The 19,344-nt window shown below is 41.3% G+C and overlaps 1 protein-coding gene across 2 annotated transcripts in view; it reads right to left on the bottom strand.

The window, feature by feature from the left end:
* SFMBT1 (Scm like with four mbt domains 1) overlaps window positions 1-19,344 on the bottom strand; it is a 146,135-nt gene that overhangs the window by 61,037 nt on the left and 65,754 nt on the right. Inside the window, exon 1 of one of the 2 annotated variants that reach the window (XM_043518862.1) lies at window positions 987-1,125. The exons of the other annotated variant lie outside the window; for it this stretch is intronic. Within the exon in view, the coding sequence (XP_043374797.1) occupies window positions 987-1,014 (28 nt within the window). The 5' untranslated portion in view covers window positions 1,015-1,125. Of the gene's footprint in view, window positions 1-986; window positions 1,126-19,344 lie in introns of those variants that run through there. 2 annotated transcript variants of the gene reach the window in all.

Below are 19,344 nucleotides of genomic sequence, written 5' to 3'. Positions count from 1 at the left end.
CCAGGTAATGTACAAAGACAGAGGAAAAGGATGGTCCTGGTCAAGGGTGCCGGAATGGGGGAGGCTATGGTTAAGGCTCCATCACTTTTAAAAATGGGAGGGCTAGGCATACACATACAAAGCAAGATAAAACTTAAAATATACTATCAATACAGGTGACTTTAAATCTTATTAAAATATGTAGGATCTGTTTGGCCCATACAAGGTTGTGCTTAGGTTTGTGTGGCCCTCATGAGTAATAAGGCTGGGCACCACTGGTGTAGACACAGCCTCAGTACAAGACAAGAGACAACAGATGGGTATAGACAGATGGAGGAGTACAAGGAAACGAGACAATAATGGTCTGTGTGATAGACAATGATCTCAGCACACCAGTGGCCTAACTGTTGTCAAGTTTTTTGTTTTGTTTTTTTTGTAGGCATCATGGCAGAGGGCAGTTTTGAGGAGGATTTTGAAGGAGGATAGTGAGTGACTGAAGCATACCACTCGACTTTTGTAGTTCAGCTTATATAAGGGTAAACATGAAATCATTTTGTCTTACTTCACAAGGGTATCAGGAGACTTAATGTATATTTGCAGCATGCTTTAAGTGTACAAAATATTTTTTTTAACATAATTGCTCTGCCCTTTTCACTCTCCAACCCCCAGATAAGCCTTCTCTGTTCTAAATCGAAGCAACATGTGTGAATAGCCCATATTTACAATGCAAAGAAAAAGCTCACTTTTTAAAATATCATTTCTTAACATAGGGCCAGATCATTGTTTCCTTGATACTATTTGGGGAGTAAGGCACTACTGAATATGTGCAAGGAAACTGGAATTTATCCCACAGTAATTGCAATGTGAAGCTACTCCCTTATACACAAAAATTAGTGTCATGCACTTTTACTGAAAACATTTGCACTCATTTGCTGATCCTATTCAGCTTGGCTGTAAAATGTCGGGGCAGACAGAGCCTCTAGCCCTGGGCTCATCAGTGGTACTACCTGCATCATGCTGCTGTTCTCCATTCATTTCCACAGCAGTCCAGCAGTAATGCGCAGTAGCAGGAAGTCTTGGGAGCCAACCCTGTCACTGTTTGGTGCTCATGTGCCGTTTCCCACCTTTGCTTCTACAGACATCCAGGGAGTTCAAGCAAGAACACTAAAACAAAAACAAAAACAAAACAAAAAAAAAAAGAAAGAAAGGAAGCTCAAAAGCTTTAAAAAAAAATCGCTGTTTTTTTTCAGATGCAAGACAAGTGTTTGGCTTACTGCTGAAGAAAATGAAAGGGGAACTGTTCACTTTAACACATTTTTTCAGCTAGTGGCCCTCATTTTTCTCATTAGCAAGGCCAGTTTGACATCATGAATTTGTGTTGCAATAACACATACAAAAAATGTGCTCTCCAACCCACCTGCAAATGGATTACAAGAGCATGATAGATCCCATACAGTGGCATGTGGTATGGGACCAAGCAAGAGATATGAACTAGCAGCACAGATTTTTTTTTAAACTACTCCTGTTTATCAAACTGTACATATCACACCTGTAATACAGCTCAACTCCTCTCCTGTTTCCAATGAAAAGGCTGGACAGGGCCATATTCTGTCAGTTTCTTGGTTTTGATACCTAGATTGCCAGCCACCTCAAGCCAATGCCCATTTTACTGATGGGAAACTGAGCAGGTTGAATGACTTGCCCAAGGTCACACAGGAAGTCTGCTGCAGATCAGAGACTTGAACCCAGGTCTCCCATGTCCCCGGTCAGTGCCCTAACAAAAGACCATCCTTCCTCCCTCTGATCACAACTATACAAGTGAAATGGACAAGTAACACCACTTAAGTCAGTGTCCCTGAGATCAGAATCTGGCCCACTATATGTCCATTTAAGGATATTTATTTTGAACATTTTAGCAACACACCTTTCATAAGTCTTCAAGGGATTCAGCAATGCTGGTCTTCTGTCACAATGTTATTAAACAAAAAAACTGCTTAAAGACCTTAGCCAATGAGCCATCACTTCCTTACTTTAACAGGATCAATAGAAATAAAACTAGCAAAGCCATTTCACTATGAATCATCTATTACGTCTGTTTATTACCTGAATACTATTCCTTTTTATACAAATTTAAAAAACCGTTACATTTCCATGCACCAGGATGGAGGACTTAATTGCCTTTTCATGTATATTCTTTTACCAAATCATTTTTAATGATTTTATTATCTTCCTTTATATTTTATGGTATTTCTTTAGCAATTCATTTAACTATTATATTTCACTTTGTGGTGCACAAAAATGTTACTTTAAAACATTAATTTGAAAGGCATCTGCTGTCCTGAAACAGATTTACTTAGCTCTGTGCATGGAAAGTTAATATATTTTATTTTACTGCTAGGGTGCTTAAAGGGGTACTCATTTTCATAAAAAGCCTAAAGAAAAGGATTACTTGTGGCACCTAAGAGACTAACAAATTTATTTGAGCATAAGCTTTCCTGAGCTACAGCTCACTTCATCGGATGCATTCTCAGTGGAATGCATCTGATGAAGTGAGCTGTAGCTCATGAAAGCTTATGCTCAGATAAATTTGTTAGTCTCTAAGGTGCCACAAGTACTCCTTTTCTTTTTGCGAATACAGACTAACACGGCTGCTACTCTGAAACCTGTCATAAAAAGCCTAGATTACCATTCTCAAAAGCTTAGAGGACTACTGTTATATTTATCAGTGATGGGAAGCCATCCAATAAAGTACTAATTTCTGAAGAGACAGGTGTCAAACTTCTCAAAACATGACAAAGTTTTGTCATGCCTCACAAATGCACTCCACGTAAATCCTGGTGGAAGATGGGTAATTATTGGTTAAGTTTTAATGTAGTAAGGATAATTATATTTTCACCTGTAAACAGAGTGAAGCGTTTTCTTGCTAGGTAAACTTAAGTCCTCATTAATCACCAGTGAAGTGTGATCAGACTATGCAAACTGCCACCAAACGCATCGCTGTCTAGTTTAGTTATGTTAAAATTATAAGGGCCAAGTTTCCCACTGGCATAAGTGGGTGTAAATCCACTTAGTCAATTACATGAAGTGACTTTTGCACATCAAGTCACTGCCTTAACTACAGGTTTCAGAGTAGCAGCCGTGTTAGTCTGTATTCGCAAAAAGAAAAGGAGTACTTGTGGCACCTTAGAGACTAACAAATTTATTAGAGCATAAGCTTTCGTGAGCTACAGCTCACTTCATCGGATGCATGAAGTGAGCTGTAGCTCACGAAAGCTTATGCTCTAATAAATTTGTTAGTCTCTAAGGTGCCACAAGTACTCCTTTTCTTTTTGCCTTAACTAATTGCACTCTGTCAAGAGTTGCTTATGGAGAAACTGTAAGGATAGCTACATGTATAAATGTATTCTGCCATGCAGTAAGTTACTGCTTCAAACTACTGTATAATACACAAAATGTATCACATTTTGCTGCATATGAAAAACTCCTAAGGGAATATAGCTCCTAACTGGCTACAAACCTTGATCATTTTCTCATCAACCTTTGCAGTTTTCAGCAAAGCACTTTAGAATGAGCTTAAGACTCACACAAGTAGGTTTTAAGCATGTAACTAACTAAGATTTGCTGCACTGGAGCCCAATTCATGAACAGGTTCTGAGAAAGGAATGACCTACTTGCCTGCCTCGTAGCCAGAACAAATGAAACTACATTTATTTGAAGAATCAAGCTCTCATTTTTTCCCCCTCTCGAAGAAGCAATTTCCAGCAGTACATCAAGTATTGTGAAAAAAACCCAAGCATCCAAAATGTATCGAAACCCCCAAAACATGATTGACTTCTAAATCAGAAAACATTTTAAATATACATGAGGGGTACTTTTTATTTACATTCTGGTTTGAGTTTTAGGGTGCCCCTGATTCTCCATAACCACAAATACTAGAAACTTGTTTTTAAAATGAAAGCTGAGAGTCTTTCCTAATCACATACCTCCAGAAGCTGGGGCTTTAAGGAAAACACCAAAACTCACAACACTGTGAGCTGGCAACTCTATGTCTGCCCCAGAGACAGCCCTAGCATTCTTACAATTAATTGTTTAAATGTGTCTTTTTCCTACACTACTGGGTGAAAGACCCATACAAACAAGTGAAACTCACTATCAAGAGGAAAACAGTAAAACTGACTTTAATCAAGATCATGAAAATCAAAAATTAAGCCTTTTAAGGTGCTACCACTTAAGAAAACCCCAGAGTTAGTTTAAAAAAAAATTATAAATGCGTCACAGGAAGTTTGCACCCTGGACATCTATTAAAAAGAAAAGAAAAGAAAGATATTTTCCATGGGACTGTCATTTGCACATTGAGTCTGAATGGGACTGAATCTTTACATAGGCTATAGTTTTAGCGAGTTAATTGTCAACTAATCAAGTTAACATGATTGAGAATTAGAACTGGTTGGAAAAATTCAGATCACATTTTTTCATCATAATTTGCCAATTTATCTAAATCAAAATATTTCACAGAGATGGTTCTGTTTTGTCTGGAGCTTGCCTGGTTTCCTTCCAGCTTACCTGCCTGTCTCCTTGGCAGTCCAACAGAGAGCTCTCCCATGGCCCAAGGCTCTGGGGCAGCCTGTCAGGCAGACTGCCTTGGAGTCAGGGACCCCAGGGTTTCTGGGATGCCTGGCTCTGGGGTAATCCACCAAGTGGACTGATTCTGAATGAAGGCACCATTTCCTTTCATAGAGTATTTTGAAAATGTTGGTTTTCATTCTGAATTGGAACAAACCGAATATTTGCAAGTATCAAAATCCTCCATTAAAAATAATTGACTTTCTCTGCCCAGCTGTACTCTGAAGGTGAATCTAGACACTTCATAAGTGTGTGTGTGTCCTGAAACCATCATTTGTCGAGAGTTTAGATTTATCACTTGATGATATTGTACAATGCTCTCAATTAAACTTCAGTTACAACTCAACTAAAAACAATAGCCTAGACAAAACCATAGAGGGCTTGTCTACAGTGTTTTCAGCAGTTTTAGAAATAGTTAAATTGGTGCAAATAGGGGTGCGCAGACAACTTTTCTGCATCAAATATCCATTCAGGTATGAATGAAATTGTTAACAGATAATAAAAAGAAACTAATACATCTAAGCTAAGAAATAAATAAGACAATTAAAACTATTTGATGGTGTTCTACTAGCTCTAAGATACAACCCAAAAAAACAAACTAGTCCAATTTTTTTTTATATTAGTTACCTTTTGGAAAGAAATAGATGTACCAAGATTTAAAAATCAGGTAATCCAGAAACAGCCCTCAGCAAACATCAGTTTACTCTCTACAGAAGTTTACAATTGTAGAAAGTTACAAAAGTAGATATAGTTACCAAAATTCAGCATAGCAATGCATATCATTTAAATGGCAAATTCCTGCGACAATGCTTCTACTTATGCCTGGTCTACACTAGGCATGGAGGGAAAATCGATCTAAGTTATGCAACTGAAGTTGCGTGAATAACGTAGCTGAAGTTGACGTACTCAGATCTACTTACCATGGTGTCTTCACTGTGGTAAGTTGATGGCTGATGCTCTCCCGTCAACTCTGCCTGCGCCTCTCGCCCTAGTGGGAGAGCACTCGGTGGTCGATTTATCACGTCTAGACTAGACACGATAAATCAACCCCCGCTGGATCGATCGCTGCCCGTCGATCCAGTGGGTTATGTAGACAAGCCCTTAGTCTAAACCACATCATTTATCTCCATATGCCTGAAGTGGTGTGGGATGCTGAAAGATGAGGCTACCCATGGAAAAACTACAAAATATTTTGACTCTACCATCGAGTGCCAAACAGAATACATTTATCATAGTTTCTTGTAAACCAATATATTTCTTGGGATTGACAAAAGCTAGTAATACATTTTTGTGTACAAACTGTCACAGTACAAAACCAAATAGGGGGACTTGGTGCAAAATGGAGTGCCGTTAATCATTACAGTATCATATGCTTTGAAATGAAGCCCTACTACTTTAGGACCTGATCCTGGAAGCTCTACTCACATAGATAGTTGAATTTAATTAAAATTTCACAATTTATGTTACCCAGCTCTCCAGAGTATCTTCCACAACTAAAACAGAGCAAAATACATACCAAAATGTGTATAAATTTAGGAACCTAGTAACATGTAAATCAGGCTACTATTTTATTTAAGAGATGCTGAATACCCACAGCTCCTACTGAAGTTAATGTGAGTTTTGCCCTAGTAAAGTCTGAGAAAGGTCCTCTTTATTTAGCAAGAAGCACTGATTTTTTTTATACAGACAGAACTGGAAGTCAGCTGAATTACCAATAGGAATATGAAGTTCAAAACCCCCAAAATATCCCTTGGCTAAATCTAGTCTAGACATCCAAAAAAGAGATTACAAATGACAGAAAAGAACCCAGCCTCTGGAAGTAGACTGTAACGTACAGCACTTATTTCAGTATTACAAACCTTCCTAGAACTCTTAAATGCATATTCTGTGACACATGAAATGTTCAGTGAGATGGCAACAACTGGAAGCAACATTAAAACCAATTACTGTTCATTAAAGCCAGATGGCTCACTTGAATATGAAAAGAAATTCAAATTGGATGCTGAATTAAAGTAAATTGGTTGGTGTTTGAGGTCTAATATTGTTTTTAAAATGAGGGGATAGGAGAACAATGAGGAAGTGTGTCTGGCCAGTGATAGGTGTCTGAGATGGATGCAGTTAGTACAGTGGGAAATGTACAGTCATGAAAGTAGTTGCACTGCTGAGAGGCAGATTCTTGGACATGGAAGTAGCATCATATGCAGAATCTATTTCTGCAAACCCAAGAAAAGAAATCAAGATACTAGACCTATCTTAGTTTCATTACTGCTTAATTCAGTGGTTCTCAAACTTATTTTTCACGGACCACTTGAAAATTGCTAAGGGTCTCTGTGGACCATTTAATGATCTTTCCAAACGTCGTTTGTACCGTTAGCTAACTACTGTAAAACACTTTGGATAAAAGCACTATATAAAAAAATCTTAATACATTAATTTTTTTTGTTCTACAAATAAAAGCACACAACTCATATTTTAATATCAGTAGTCTTACCTTTCTAATGCAATGGATGTGCCCTCTCTCCCCTGATGCGGCAGCCCCCCAAGCTGGAAAGGGAAGGGTCTCCCCCGCTGCAGCAGCCACAGAGCTGAGGCTGGAAGGAGGGCAGGGGGTGGGGTCTCTCTCTGGCAGCCGCAGCCCTGGAGTGGGGGAAAGTTGCCTCTTTGACCGCTGCAACCCTGTGCATCCCAAATTCCCCTCACCCTCTTTTCTCACCCCACTGCCCCCTCCCACCTACCCCCATTAACCCCAAGGACACCACCTCACCTTACATGTGCATCTTCTATAGGGGCCAGGCTCCTAATTAGTGGAACCACACCTGTGCAGCTCCACTAATTAGGTGGGTGGCCCTTCATTCTCTTGTGTGCGGCCACCCAGGCACGCACCTTAGAGGGAACTATCCACGGACCACCTGAATGGGGCTCACGGATCACTGATGGTCCACGGACCACAGTTTGAGAACCTCTGGCTTAATTTAGTTGTAAGAGATTCTTCTGCTTATGGAAAACGTCCCCACCCTCCAAATAATGATGTGTCTGCAGTGCCTCAGAAATTCAGATTCAGATTGATTACCTGGATAGAGGCATTCATTAAAAGAGCAAATCAAAATCTGAACTGTCAAACTAGGATCGTGGCTACACATCTGACAACGTCCACTTGGGGCTTAGAGGAAAAGACAAGCTGTTGGGTTCTTCAGAACCTGGGTCTATACTCCCTGCCAGCAAAGGACAGGATTGTTCTGCCACCACTAAAGATCCACCTTAGAACCTGTGGACCCTGCCTTGCTGAAGAATGGTCAAAGAGTGTCCATATAAAGCTAGTGCCCTTACACGAATAGTGTTTCCTCTGAATGAAAGGGCTCTGCTAACTAGCAAAAAAAAAATTTTGGTGGCAAAAACACAAGCACTTAAGTCTAACAAAACTTATTTTAAGAGTAGTTTTTGTAGCAGAGGTTCTTACTTTAAGGGCTTGTCTACACTGGCACTTTACAGAGCTGCAACTTTGTCACTCAGGGATGTGAAAAAACACCCTCCCGAGGGGAGCAAGTTTCAGCGCTGTAAAGCCCCAGTGTAGACAGTGCACCAGCACCGGCAGCTGAGCTCCCAGTGCTGGTATCTACACCCCTCGTGGAGGTGGATTTTTTAGAGCATTGGGAGAGCTCTCTGCCAGTGCTCTGCCATGACTACACAAGCCACGTTAAAGCGCTGCCATGGCAGCGCTTTAACATTGCCAGTGCAGACTAGCCCTAAGATTCCTGCTAATGCGTTGAGAACTGTGTTTTTTGTTTGCCTTCATGTTCGTTCCATCATTTTGCAGTGTGTATTAGGGCATATTTAGTAATATATAAAGTTTAGTCCTGTGCAACAGACTTTACTGGACTATTGTGCTTATCTACTGAAAATTCTTGTGTAGAGAAGATGAATCAGGAAAGAGAATTTACAAAATTAGATATGAGGAAGAACAGACAACAGAAGCTGGAACTGTTTGCTTGGGTTTTTTTTTGTTTTTTTTTTTTTGTTATAAACTGAGAACACTTACTAACTGCAATGTTTATTCAAACATTTAAATCTTTGTCCTTTGCAGTGTTCACTGTAAGCCAAAAAAGTGTACCAGACCTAGTTCTGCTTACAGCAGAAGTTTGCTCCTTAGTTCCTGTCAAGGTTCCTTCCCCACTCTGAACTCTAGGGTACAGATGTGGGGACCTGCATGAAAGGGCCCCTAAGCTTATTCTTACCAGCTTCTTCTTACCAGGTTAAAACTTCCCCAAGGTACAAATTTTGCCTAGTCCTTGAACAGTATGCTGCCACCACCAAGCGATTTAAACAAAGAACAGGGAAAGAGACCACTTGGTGATGTCTTCCCCCAAAATATCCCTCCAAGCCCTTACACCCACTTTCGTGGGGAGCCTTGAGAATAAACAAGTTGAGCACAGGCCATCTTGGGTTTCTTAGGACCCTAAGAACCCAATCAGATTCTTAAAAAACAGAACTTTATTAGAAGAGCAAAACAAAGATAAAAGAAACACTCTGTAAGATTAGAATGGAAGATAATCTCACAGGCAGGCAGATTCAAAACATAGAGAATCCCTCTAGGCAAAACCTTAAATTACAAAAAGACACAAAAACAGGAATACACATTCCCTCCAGCACAGCGAATTTTACAAGCCAAAAACAAAAGGAAATCTAACACATTTTCTAGCTAGATAACTTACTAACTTTATAGGAGTTGGAAGGCTTGCATCCCTGATCTGTTCCCGACAAAGGTATCACACAGACAGATAAAACCCTTTGTCCCCCCCCCGAGATTTGAAAAAATCTTGTCCCCTCATTGGTCATTTTGGGTCAAGTGCCAGCGGGGTTACCTTAGCTTCTTAACCCTTTACAGGTGAATGGATTTTGCTGCTGGCCAGGAGAGATTTTATAGCACTGTATACAGAAAGGTGGTTACCCTTCCCTTTATATTTATGACATTTCCGTTCCGTATTCCCCCTCTATAGAGGGATGACCCTCTTCGCTCCCCAAAAGTACCACAGCCTCATTAACTAATCACTGGTGAAACCTCACCTCAACCTTGTAGCTCAAAAATCTTGAAAGTCACCCATTAAAATAAAAGGTTGAGGACCAGAAATTAAAGAAATATGGTACCAGGAAAGCTGGACATTCACTCAGAGTCACACTGTTACTTATTTTCTGCTTGTTAAATCCATGCCTTTACATTAAGAACAAGGGCAGACTGAAGAGATATAGGAATTTACACTTTATCATATTAAACAGAATTCCAGCCCCTGCAAAAAGTAGTAATCCTAAAATCCACAGACACCAGAAGACAGCATTGAGATGCAGGCTAGTCATTCAAAAGTGTTTCTGAACCACCACATTTTTCTATGACCCACATCCTGAACCGCTTACTCCACTGATATGCTGTGCATATCTCCTTTGCTCCTCCCCCATTAAAATAAATCTTTATTGCAAAATCAAAGCAAACACCATTCAACAGTGAATGGAAGAAGCATTAAGCTTGTTTGCACAGAGTATTTAAAGGTGATGAATCAGTTTGGGTCTATATCGGACTCTCACGATATGGAGTATTATACTGAGCTCATGCACTGCTACGAGAAATCAAACCTATTGGCACCAATGCAACAGAGCAAATAGAAAAGTTTACATAGAATTATCAGAGCATTTTTGCCATTGAAAAATAGGGAAGCAGGAATCTAGGTGGTGTCCCACAAAGTAGTATAGTGGGCGTTATAATGAACTGTAAATGACCTCTTTTATTCAAGTTCATTGCCTTCTCTGAAAAGTCAGATATGGAAATAGTATCCCTGTTGCCTCTCTCTCTCACTCTCTCTCTGAAAACCCTTCACATAAGGTTCGATATTTGAAGTGTTCTTCACCAGTGTTAAACTGGTAACTCAAATATTCAGTTCCTCCCACAGTCTCAGAAGAGGTATACTATGTCCACCTCTGTACAGGGAACTAAACCCAGATCTGCTAGCATAACATCAGATATAAAGAAGAGAACTTGTGGCACCTTAGAGACGAACACATTTATTTGAGCATAAGCTTTCGTGAGCTATGGCTCACTTCATCGGATGCATTCAGTGGAAAATACAGTGGGGAGATTTATATACATAGAAAACATGAAACAATAGGTGTTACCAGATACCTTAAGTCATCAGTCTCGTTACAGTGTGAGATATTACCAGCGGGGGGGGGAGGGGGAAAACCTTTTGTAGTGATAATCAAGGTGGGCCATTTCCAGCAGTTGACAAGAACATCTAAGGAACAGTTCGGGGGGGGGGGGAATAAACATGGGGAAATAGTTTTACTTTGTGTAAAAAAAAAAAGGAGTACTTGTGGCACCTTAGAGACTAACAAATTTATTAGTCTCCAAGGTGCCACAAGTACTCCTTTTCTTTTTGCAAATACAGACTAACACGGCTGCTACTCTGAAACCTTACTTTGTGTAATGACCCATCCACTCCCAGTCTTTATTCAAGCCTAATTTAATTGTATCCAGTTTGCAAATTAATTCCAATTCAGCAGTCTCTCGTTGGAGTCTGTTTCTGAAGTTTTTTTTGTTGAAGAATTGCAACTTTTAGGTCTGTAATCGAGTGACCAAAGAGACTGAAGTGTTCTCCGACTGGTTTTTGAATGTTATAATTCTTGACATCTGATTTGTGTCCATTTATTCTTTTATGTAGAGACTGTCCAGTTTGACCAATGTACATGGCAGAGGGGCATTGCTGGCATTATGCAAGGCACTGAATTTAGCTGTATGGAGTGGAAAGCTATCAACTTCATGAATCAAGAAACCAGCTCAATTTTTAAGTAATCTTTTGACAATCCTCCTGTACTAGCACCACTGCATTCTACCATGCACAGCAGAGATGGCCTGTTTTATTATGAGAAGAGAAACACTGTGGGCCTTGGTCAGAAGGTTGGCACATAACATACAAATGATCTGTATTCAGCAAAGTACTGAGCACAACACATTTGTTATCAATACACAAACAGATCCAAGCTGGTTGCAAATGCAGCTGAATGGGGCCTTTAACGCAAAGGATCAATGGATACATAGGTATAAAACCAGCTTGGCCTACAGAAGGAGGAATGGGTGAGACTGCCTACAGAGAAAAAGCCTCCTCCCAGATTGATTGAGGGCCTCTGCTATCACTGTCTGTCCTGCAGACTAATGCATCCGATGAAGTGAGCTGTAGCTCACGAAAGCTTATGCTCAAATAAATTTGTTAGTCTCTAAGGTGCCACAAGTACTCCTTTTCTTTTTACTCCTGAGATGGGATCTAAAAAGGACCAGAGAATAGTGACTGACATGCAGTGATCCTCTCCCCTCCCCTGGGAAGACTCCTTTGTTTAAACATTTCCATTCTATAAGTGATTCCTCTGCCTCCTCCAAACTTCTTTAAATTTTGAGAAAATGGCTAAAGAGACATCAGAAAGGGTTAGCCTTAGAAATATATAAAGTAAGTAGTAATTCAAGAATTCCAACACCCTCATGAACTGACATTTGCTTTACAAGGAACTGGTCTGGTAGTCTGGGACAGAAATTCCTGAAAGGAGGGATAATTGTATGAAAATGACAAGTCAGCACAGACAACCTAGGAAGGAGCACCTGCACACAAGAATGTTGTCTCTGATAAACACAAACCTTTCACCAATACACTTCTGGGGAAATTCACAGAATTAGGGAAGAAAAAAAATCCGTGATCTTGTTTGATGAATAGGACCGGCCATAATAATTAGCAACAATTAAAGCTTACACTATATAACACAATTCCTTTCATCCAGAAGGATTCAAGAGTCCTTCATAAACTATACTTGTAAAACCACCACTGAAATGCAGCCACTTCTGGTCCAAAGAATAGTCAGCCAGCACACAGCACGCTGCACAGCTACAGATCAGGCACTCATACTATGATATTGAGTATGCTATAAAAATGGAGGTTAAGACAAAAGATAAGATGGCACCATGCAAATACCCCTGTTTATGGCAAGTCATGTGGGATCACTAGTGAATACACTAACACTGCCCCCCCAAACTATATGGAATTCAATATTTACCTATAGTTTAGTTAAATAATAAATTGAACCAGCTAACTATTTATATACATTTCAATATTAAGTTCTTGGGGTAAGGAACTTGTCCTTATGCCAGGAGAAATATTGCACGCTGCTGATATTATTCAAACAAAAATAATCTCAGGAGGATAAAGTACTCTGGCCACATATAAATTTGTGTGTACTATAAGTGTTTCCAGTAAAAATGAATTTTTTTAACGGGATAGTTGCCATCCATGAAAATACAAAGCCCTTTAGACATAAAACGGATGTGTTTTTGTCCTTATCTAAAACTAAGGCTTCCTGACCCCCAAAACAGGCCAGACCCACAACATTCTAAAACTACAGCTCCTGTACTACAACTACATGGAAGCTAAAGAGGAACAAGAGGCTCAGGCAGAGGGTTAAATTAATGATGGGGGGAGCCAGGGGCCAGTCCACTCCTGGCTCCCTATCTGGAGTTAGAGGAGAAACCCAGCCCTGCATTCCTAAGCATGCACTCCCTCATCTTACAGGGCTGCCCATCTTACTGTTGCTCGGAACATTCTTCCCACCCAGTGAGAGGGAGGGGAGAAGGATAGCGAGGGCAGCATTAAAGCCAGGATTGGAATAAAGGAGTTCCTTGCTCTCAGCCTTGTGCACACTAGACCATGCTTCCTCTTCTATTACTTCAGTTACTGACTGACTGAAATTTGAGAACCAATGAACAATACACATAAACAGGGTACCCAAAAAGCCTTCTTGTATTTTCTACTCGTTTCCCCAAGCAGAAATTATATTCTTCAGAAAAATACATTCAAGGGAAATGCATGCCAAATAACTGATGTTTAAAAAAATGTTAAAATTTAAATAATAAAATTACTTGTGTCCTGCCATCTGGGATCAGCAATTCTCTAATCTTTTCTCAAAAAGGGCTCTTTTTGCGAATACAGACTAACACGGCTGCTACTCTGAAACCTAATCTTTTCTGTAGATGAGCTACAAGTGATTGCCTGGTTGGTACAATAGCCAGAGTTAGAAGGTTTTTTAAAGCAATCTAAACCCTGCTCTCTCCAGCTAGCTACTACAGCAGAAAGGGCTACAAAGTGCACTTTTGAGGGATTGTTTGGCAGACATATAGAAACCACAAAGAGCAGATTTAATCAGTTCTACATTCAATGAAGTCTTATTACCTACATTACAGCATGATTCCAAGCAATTGCCTAAAGGATAATACATTAATGCTTCTTTTAAAAAAGAAGTAAGAGAATCTGCTTTTAGGTCAAAGTGCCAGCTTGATAGTCCTGAAAAATGATGTCCTCTACGTGAAGAAAAGAATAGGCAAGTTTCTTCACAGCACCCCATCAATATGCATCAATATGCATCATGTTGTGAAAAGGCCACCTGTAAGGGCAAAAAACTAATGCAGTCTCCCTTTCTTACTGAAACCTTGATGTTTAATCAGATCCCCAAGTTTGTGTCAACTGTGGTGTCTGTGATATGGACTACTATCCAATTTAAATTGGATTAAGATCACTATCATAAACCACTGAAATTAGCATCAGAGTTAAGAAACTTTGGTTGCTGTCAGCACAAACTAGAAATGAAAGGCTCCAATTACACTGACAGCCGCTATTTCCCCATGTTTATTTCCGCCCCCCCCCCCACCGTTCCTCATACATTCTTGTCACCTGTTGGAAATGGCCCACCTTGATTATCACTACAAAAGGTTTTCCTCTCCTGATGGTAATAGCTCACCTTACCTGATCATTCTTGTTACAGTGTGTATGGCAACACCCACTGTTTCATGTTCTCCGTGTATATAAAGTCTTCTCACTGTATTTTCCACTGCATGCATCCGATGAAGTGAGCTGTAGCCCACGAAAGCTTATGCTCAGATAAATTTGTTAGTCTCTAAGGTGCCACAAGTACTCCTTTTCTACTAAGAGCAACTTGAACTATCCATTTCCTTCACTTCTACATATCAAGTGCATGCTCGGACTAAACCTAAAACTTGTTTAAATGGTTGCTGCAATCAATTTGTCTCTTTACCCTGGAAGGTACACTAAAAGAGAGAAGAGAAGGTACACTAAAAGGCAACTTGAGGCCAAGGTGTGATCCAAGTCATGTCATAGAGCTAACAAGGCACCCACAGTTCATGGACGGGGCAAATGGATAGCTTTAAGAGATTTAAAAGGACAAAGACATGCCCATTTTACAACACGGAGAGAGAACACTTCCATTGTCAACAAACTGTTGAATACATTCCTCCAACTAAAGTGTTGATTTTCTCTAACTACAACATACTCAAGCTGACACCATTATGAAGGAAAATACTAACCAATTCAGTACATTTAACAATAGAGGATAGAAAAAAAAATTTGGTTTTCATTTTTTTTTTTTTAAATAAGATATACTGGTTACATGCCTTCCATGAAATGAAAGAAGAAAAGCTCTGTATTTTCAAAGAAGTACAACATTAAATAGGAATTCACAGTAAGTGACGCTTTCCTCAGTAACTGCTGCTATTGTTGCTAATAGCACCACAACATCCGTTTATCCATAAATGTTCTGGAGCATAAAGATCATAGAAAGATTAACAGAAAATTCAGATGTTTTTGAATGGTTATTGTGCTAGATTTGGAGACTAAATTCAGTGTGAATGATTTTAGTTCCACTTTAAATGCAAAGATCAATGAGGTCTTAACTATGGGATTGTGCTATATGCCTCTATAATATTGTGATATGGCTTGATTCATTCAAGTGTGTCCTCTTTGTCAATTCCCAGGTTCTAGCACAATATACAAAATACATTTAATAAAATATTGAAACAGAGCGTTTAAGTCATGTAAAGGAAACATGAATGTGCAGTATCTACCTAATTCATCCCCTGAAATTAAATTACTCCGTCCAGAAAATCCTAGGCAAATTGCTGCCTCTCCTAACGGTCGCTAAATCCAAGCAGTGAAGTATCAAGGAGGAAAAACTTTAACATGTAAATACATACTCCTGCTTATTTCCTTCCTGCTCTGCATTAAATACTATTTCAATCAAAATGCTAAGGTAACACATTTCACCCATTTCTCAGAACAGCTTTTAAACCACAAACTATTTAACTAAACCAGGCAACTCCCAAAAACACTTTGCACCTAAGTTGCTTAAGTGGAGGAGCAACTAGCACGTAGCCATGTAGACCACAGGACACACTCAGATATGGTCAGTCATAGATATATTTGCAGTTATTGTACCAGGTCTGAGTTTGGTGTTTCATGTTTAAATGTGGCTACCTCTATAATGACAAACATTAAGGGTTCAGCCCAGGGATCTCAAACTCAAATCACCACAAGGGCCACACGAGGACTAGTACATTGGCCCGAGGGCCATATCACTGACACCTTTTCATATAAAGATATAAAAGCCACACTCTCTGCCCCTGGCCCCGCCCCCACTCCATCCCTTCCAAGAGGCCCTTCCCCACCCCTATTCCAACTCCGCCCCCTCCCTGCCCCTATTCCAACCCCTTTCCCAGATCCCCACCCCTGCCCCTTCTCTGCCTCCTCTCCCAAGCCTGCGGCTCCCCGCTCCTCCACCCTTTTTCTTGGAAAGCACTAAGCGCCACCCAACAGCCTGGAGGTAGGCAGAAGAGCGGGGGGAGAAGGGAGGGTGGCGGAAGGGGGGTGATGTGTGAGCATGCTGGGGGGAAAAAGGGGGGGGCGGATGACGGGAGCTTGGCGACCGCAGCAAATAACCGCAGGCCTCATGTTTGAGACCCCTGGTTCAGCCTAACCTTCAGTCATGATTTTCAAAAACAGGAACATAAAGTTCGGCTCCTAAAGCCTAAAAAAGGTAGCCACATTTTCAAGTGTGCTGAGCACTCAGCAGTTTCAGCTGACTTCAATGGGAGCTGTTACATGCTCAATACTTCCGAAAAACTGGATACTTTCTGGCAGGTTTCTAATATGGATTCAACAGTGCAACTTTAGGTCCCTATATTTTGAAATTTGAGGCATCACTATTTGGGGGTGGGGCAGGGGGGAGAAGCTGGCCACATGCAAAGGCTGATTCATTTTTAACTCTCCAAATTGGGCCCCAATTGTGTCCTGCTGTTTATTCACACTAAAAAGGCACTCACTTGTAGCCTGTTACTGTGCAAGTGACTGTTGCTAACAGGGAATTAGGTACATAATTAGAAGGGAGAAGAGTTCCTCACTAGTAATTGGAATGTTTGACTAATGAGTCAGAAGGGGTCTTAGAAGTTTATTTTCAACCTTCTCACAGTTCTGTCCTCCATGTAATTAAGGCAGGAGATCCAGATTTAATAATTTTATTAAGATGATATTGAAGTAAAAAGAAAAAACGGTACAGTGTTTAAGCATAGAAGTTTCTGGTTATCAGGGAATAAGGTACGGATTATAAAGGGGTGCGAAATTCGGTTTAGGAACGGGTGGCATAAGGAATACTACACAGAACAAAACAGCCCCTCAGCCCAAGCCCCCCCAGCTGGCATGGGTCAGCTGCGGGTGTCTAGTTGCTGCGTAGACATACCCTAAGGGACCATTCAAGATGAAGTGGCCCATTAATACCCCTGTAGTCACAGGATAAGGGCAATTAGTGGGTTACAAATGGATTTATGGCTTATTAAAACAAAATGTCCTTATTAAGATCATGATTTTTAGTGTATAGCAAATGTATGACTTTAAGGTCCCTGGCTTGTCTTTTGAAGGTGTTGTGCAGGTTTCCTTTGAGGATGAAGGACAGAGAAGTCAGATATAAAGTGATCATTTTGTGAAAAGTGTTTGCCCACAGTATGGGCATTACCCTGTTTCCTGGAGACACTGCAGTCTAAGGCCTTGTCTACACTGGCAAGTTTCTGCGCAGTAAAGCAGCTGTCAGCACTGTAACTCCCAAGGTGTACACACTGCCAAGTCACTTAGTGCGCAGAAACTGCACAAGAAAAGGAGTACTTGTGGCACCTTAGAGACTAACAAATTTATTAGAGCATAAGCTTTCGTGAGCTACAGCTCACTTCATCGGATGCATTACGATGCATCCGATGAAGTGAGCTGTAGCTCACGAAAGCTTATGCTCTAATAAATTTGTTAGTCTCTAAGGTGCCACAAGTACTCCTTTTCTTTTTGCGAATACAGACTAACACGGCTGCTACTCTGAGAAACTGCACAGTTGTAGTGCTGTAAAAAAATCACCCCAAGAGGCATACAGCTTTCGGAGCTGGGGCTACAGCACTGCAGTGCCAGTGTAGACATCCTGGTCAAGTACAGCACTGCGATTGGCCCCCGGGAGTTGTCCTACAATGCTTCTTCTCGCCTATCTGGTCATCGGTTTGAACTCTATTGCCCTGCCCTCAGGTAACCAACCATCAGCCTCACCCCCGTAAATTCCTTTCGGATTTTGAAAGTTCCCTTCCTGTTTGCTCACTACTGTGTGCAGTGGTCTCAGAAAATCTTTCCAGGTGGCTATGCCTATCCCATGCACCAGGAGATCCCCAACTTAGAGCAATGTCGAGCTGCTAGACCTCATCAGCATTTGGGGAGAGGAGGCTGTCCAATCCTAGCTATGCATCAACCATAGGAATTATTATACCTACGGACAGATTTCACGATGCATGACAGAAAAGGACCATGACCGGGACACACTGCAGTGCAGGGTCAAAGTGAATGAGCTACAGAACACCTACCAGAAGACGTGGGAGGCAAACCGCCCCTTCAGTGCTGTGCCCATGAGCTGCCGGTTTTACAAAGAGCTGGACGTGATACTCGGCGGCGACCCCACCTCCATTGTGAAGACCACTGTGGATACTTCGGTGGCTCGCGTGCAAGCTGAAAGTGGACTGAGCCAGGAGGAGGAAATCTTGGACGAGGAGGGGGAGGGGTCCCCAGAGGCAGAGCATGACTCAGAGGCCAGAGGTACATGCAGCCAGGAGCCCTTTTCTACCCTGGAGGAGCCTACAGGAGGAGCTGTTGGATGTTGGCCAAGTGCAAACAGGAGAGGCCCCTGGTAAGTAGATTTGATTTTGGGAATTGCTGAAGTGAGTTGTTGGGGACAGGAGGGTTGCAGAAAGCAGGCTTGTCTCCCACTGCATGCCTAGTCTGAGCGGTGGAACAGGCTGTTGACTGACTCCCTCACTTCACAGGAATCTCCCTCAGATCTCCAGGAAACTCTTGTGGAGATCCTGGGCAATCCACTGCCGCAGGTTCTTTGGCAGAGCTGCTGCACACAGGTGAGCCACATAGGGGCCGGGGCGGAAGCTGCAGTCTTGGAGAAGACCCTCCCTCAATTCCCTGCTCACCCTCAGCAGTGAGATATCTTCCATAATGATCACATCCTGTGGAAAGTGTGTGGACAGGAATGATTATCAGGCCACCCCTTCAGTGCTGGCTCTCCCCAAGAGCCATGTGCCCAGTGCACAGCAGGGTCCAGGAAGAGTGATTTACCCTGCCTCTGTGCCTACTCACCATTTTGGGTGTCTTGCAGCTCATGTGTGCTTGCCTGGGGTCAGCCAGTTAGTGACAGGTGTGAGTACTGGCTGTTTTTTATAATCACTGAATCTGTGTTCTCTGTGTTGCAAACAATACTGCTTCTGTAAAATTTTGTATTTCAGCTTCACAGAGATGACCTTGGGAGCCCAGCCTCCCTCTTTGTTATCGGTGGCCAAATGGTTGTGCA

The sequence above is a fragment of the Dermochelys coriacea genome, chromosome 7 (assembly GCF_009764565.3).
Source record: "Dermochelys coriacea isolate rDerCor1 chromosome 7, rDerCor1.pri.v4, whole genome shotgun sequence".
NCBI lineage: Eukaryota > Metazoa > Chordata > Testudines > Dermochelyidae > Dermochelys > Dermochelys coriacea.
The sequence above is the reverse complement of the archived record's forward strand: the minus strand, read 5'-3'. Positions and strand labels throughout refer to the sequence as shown.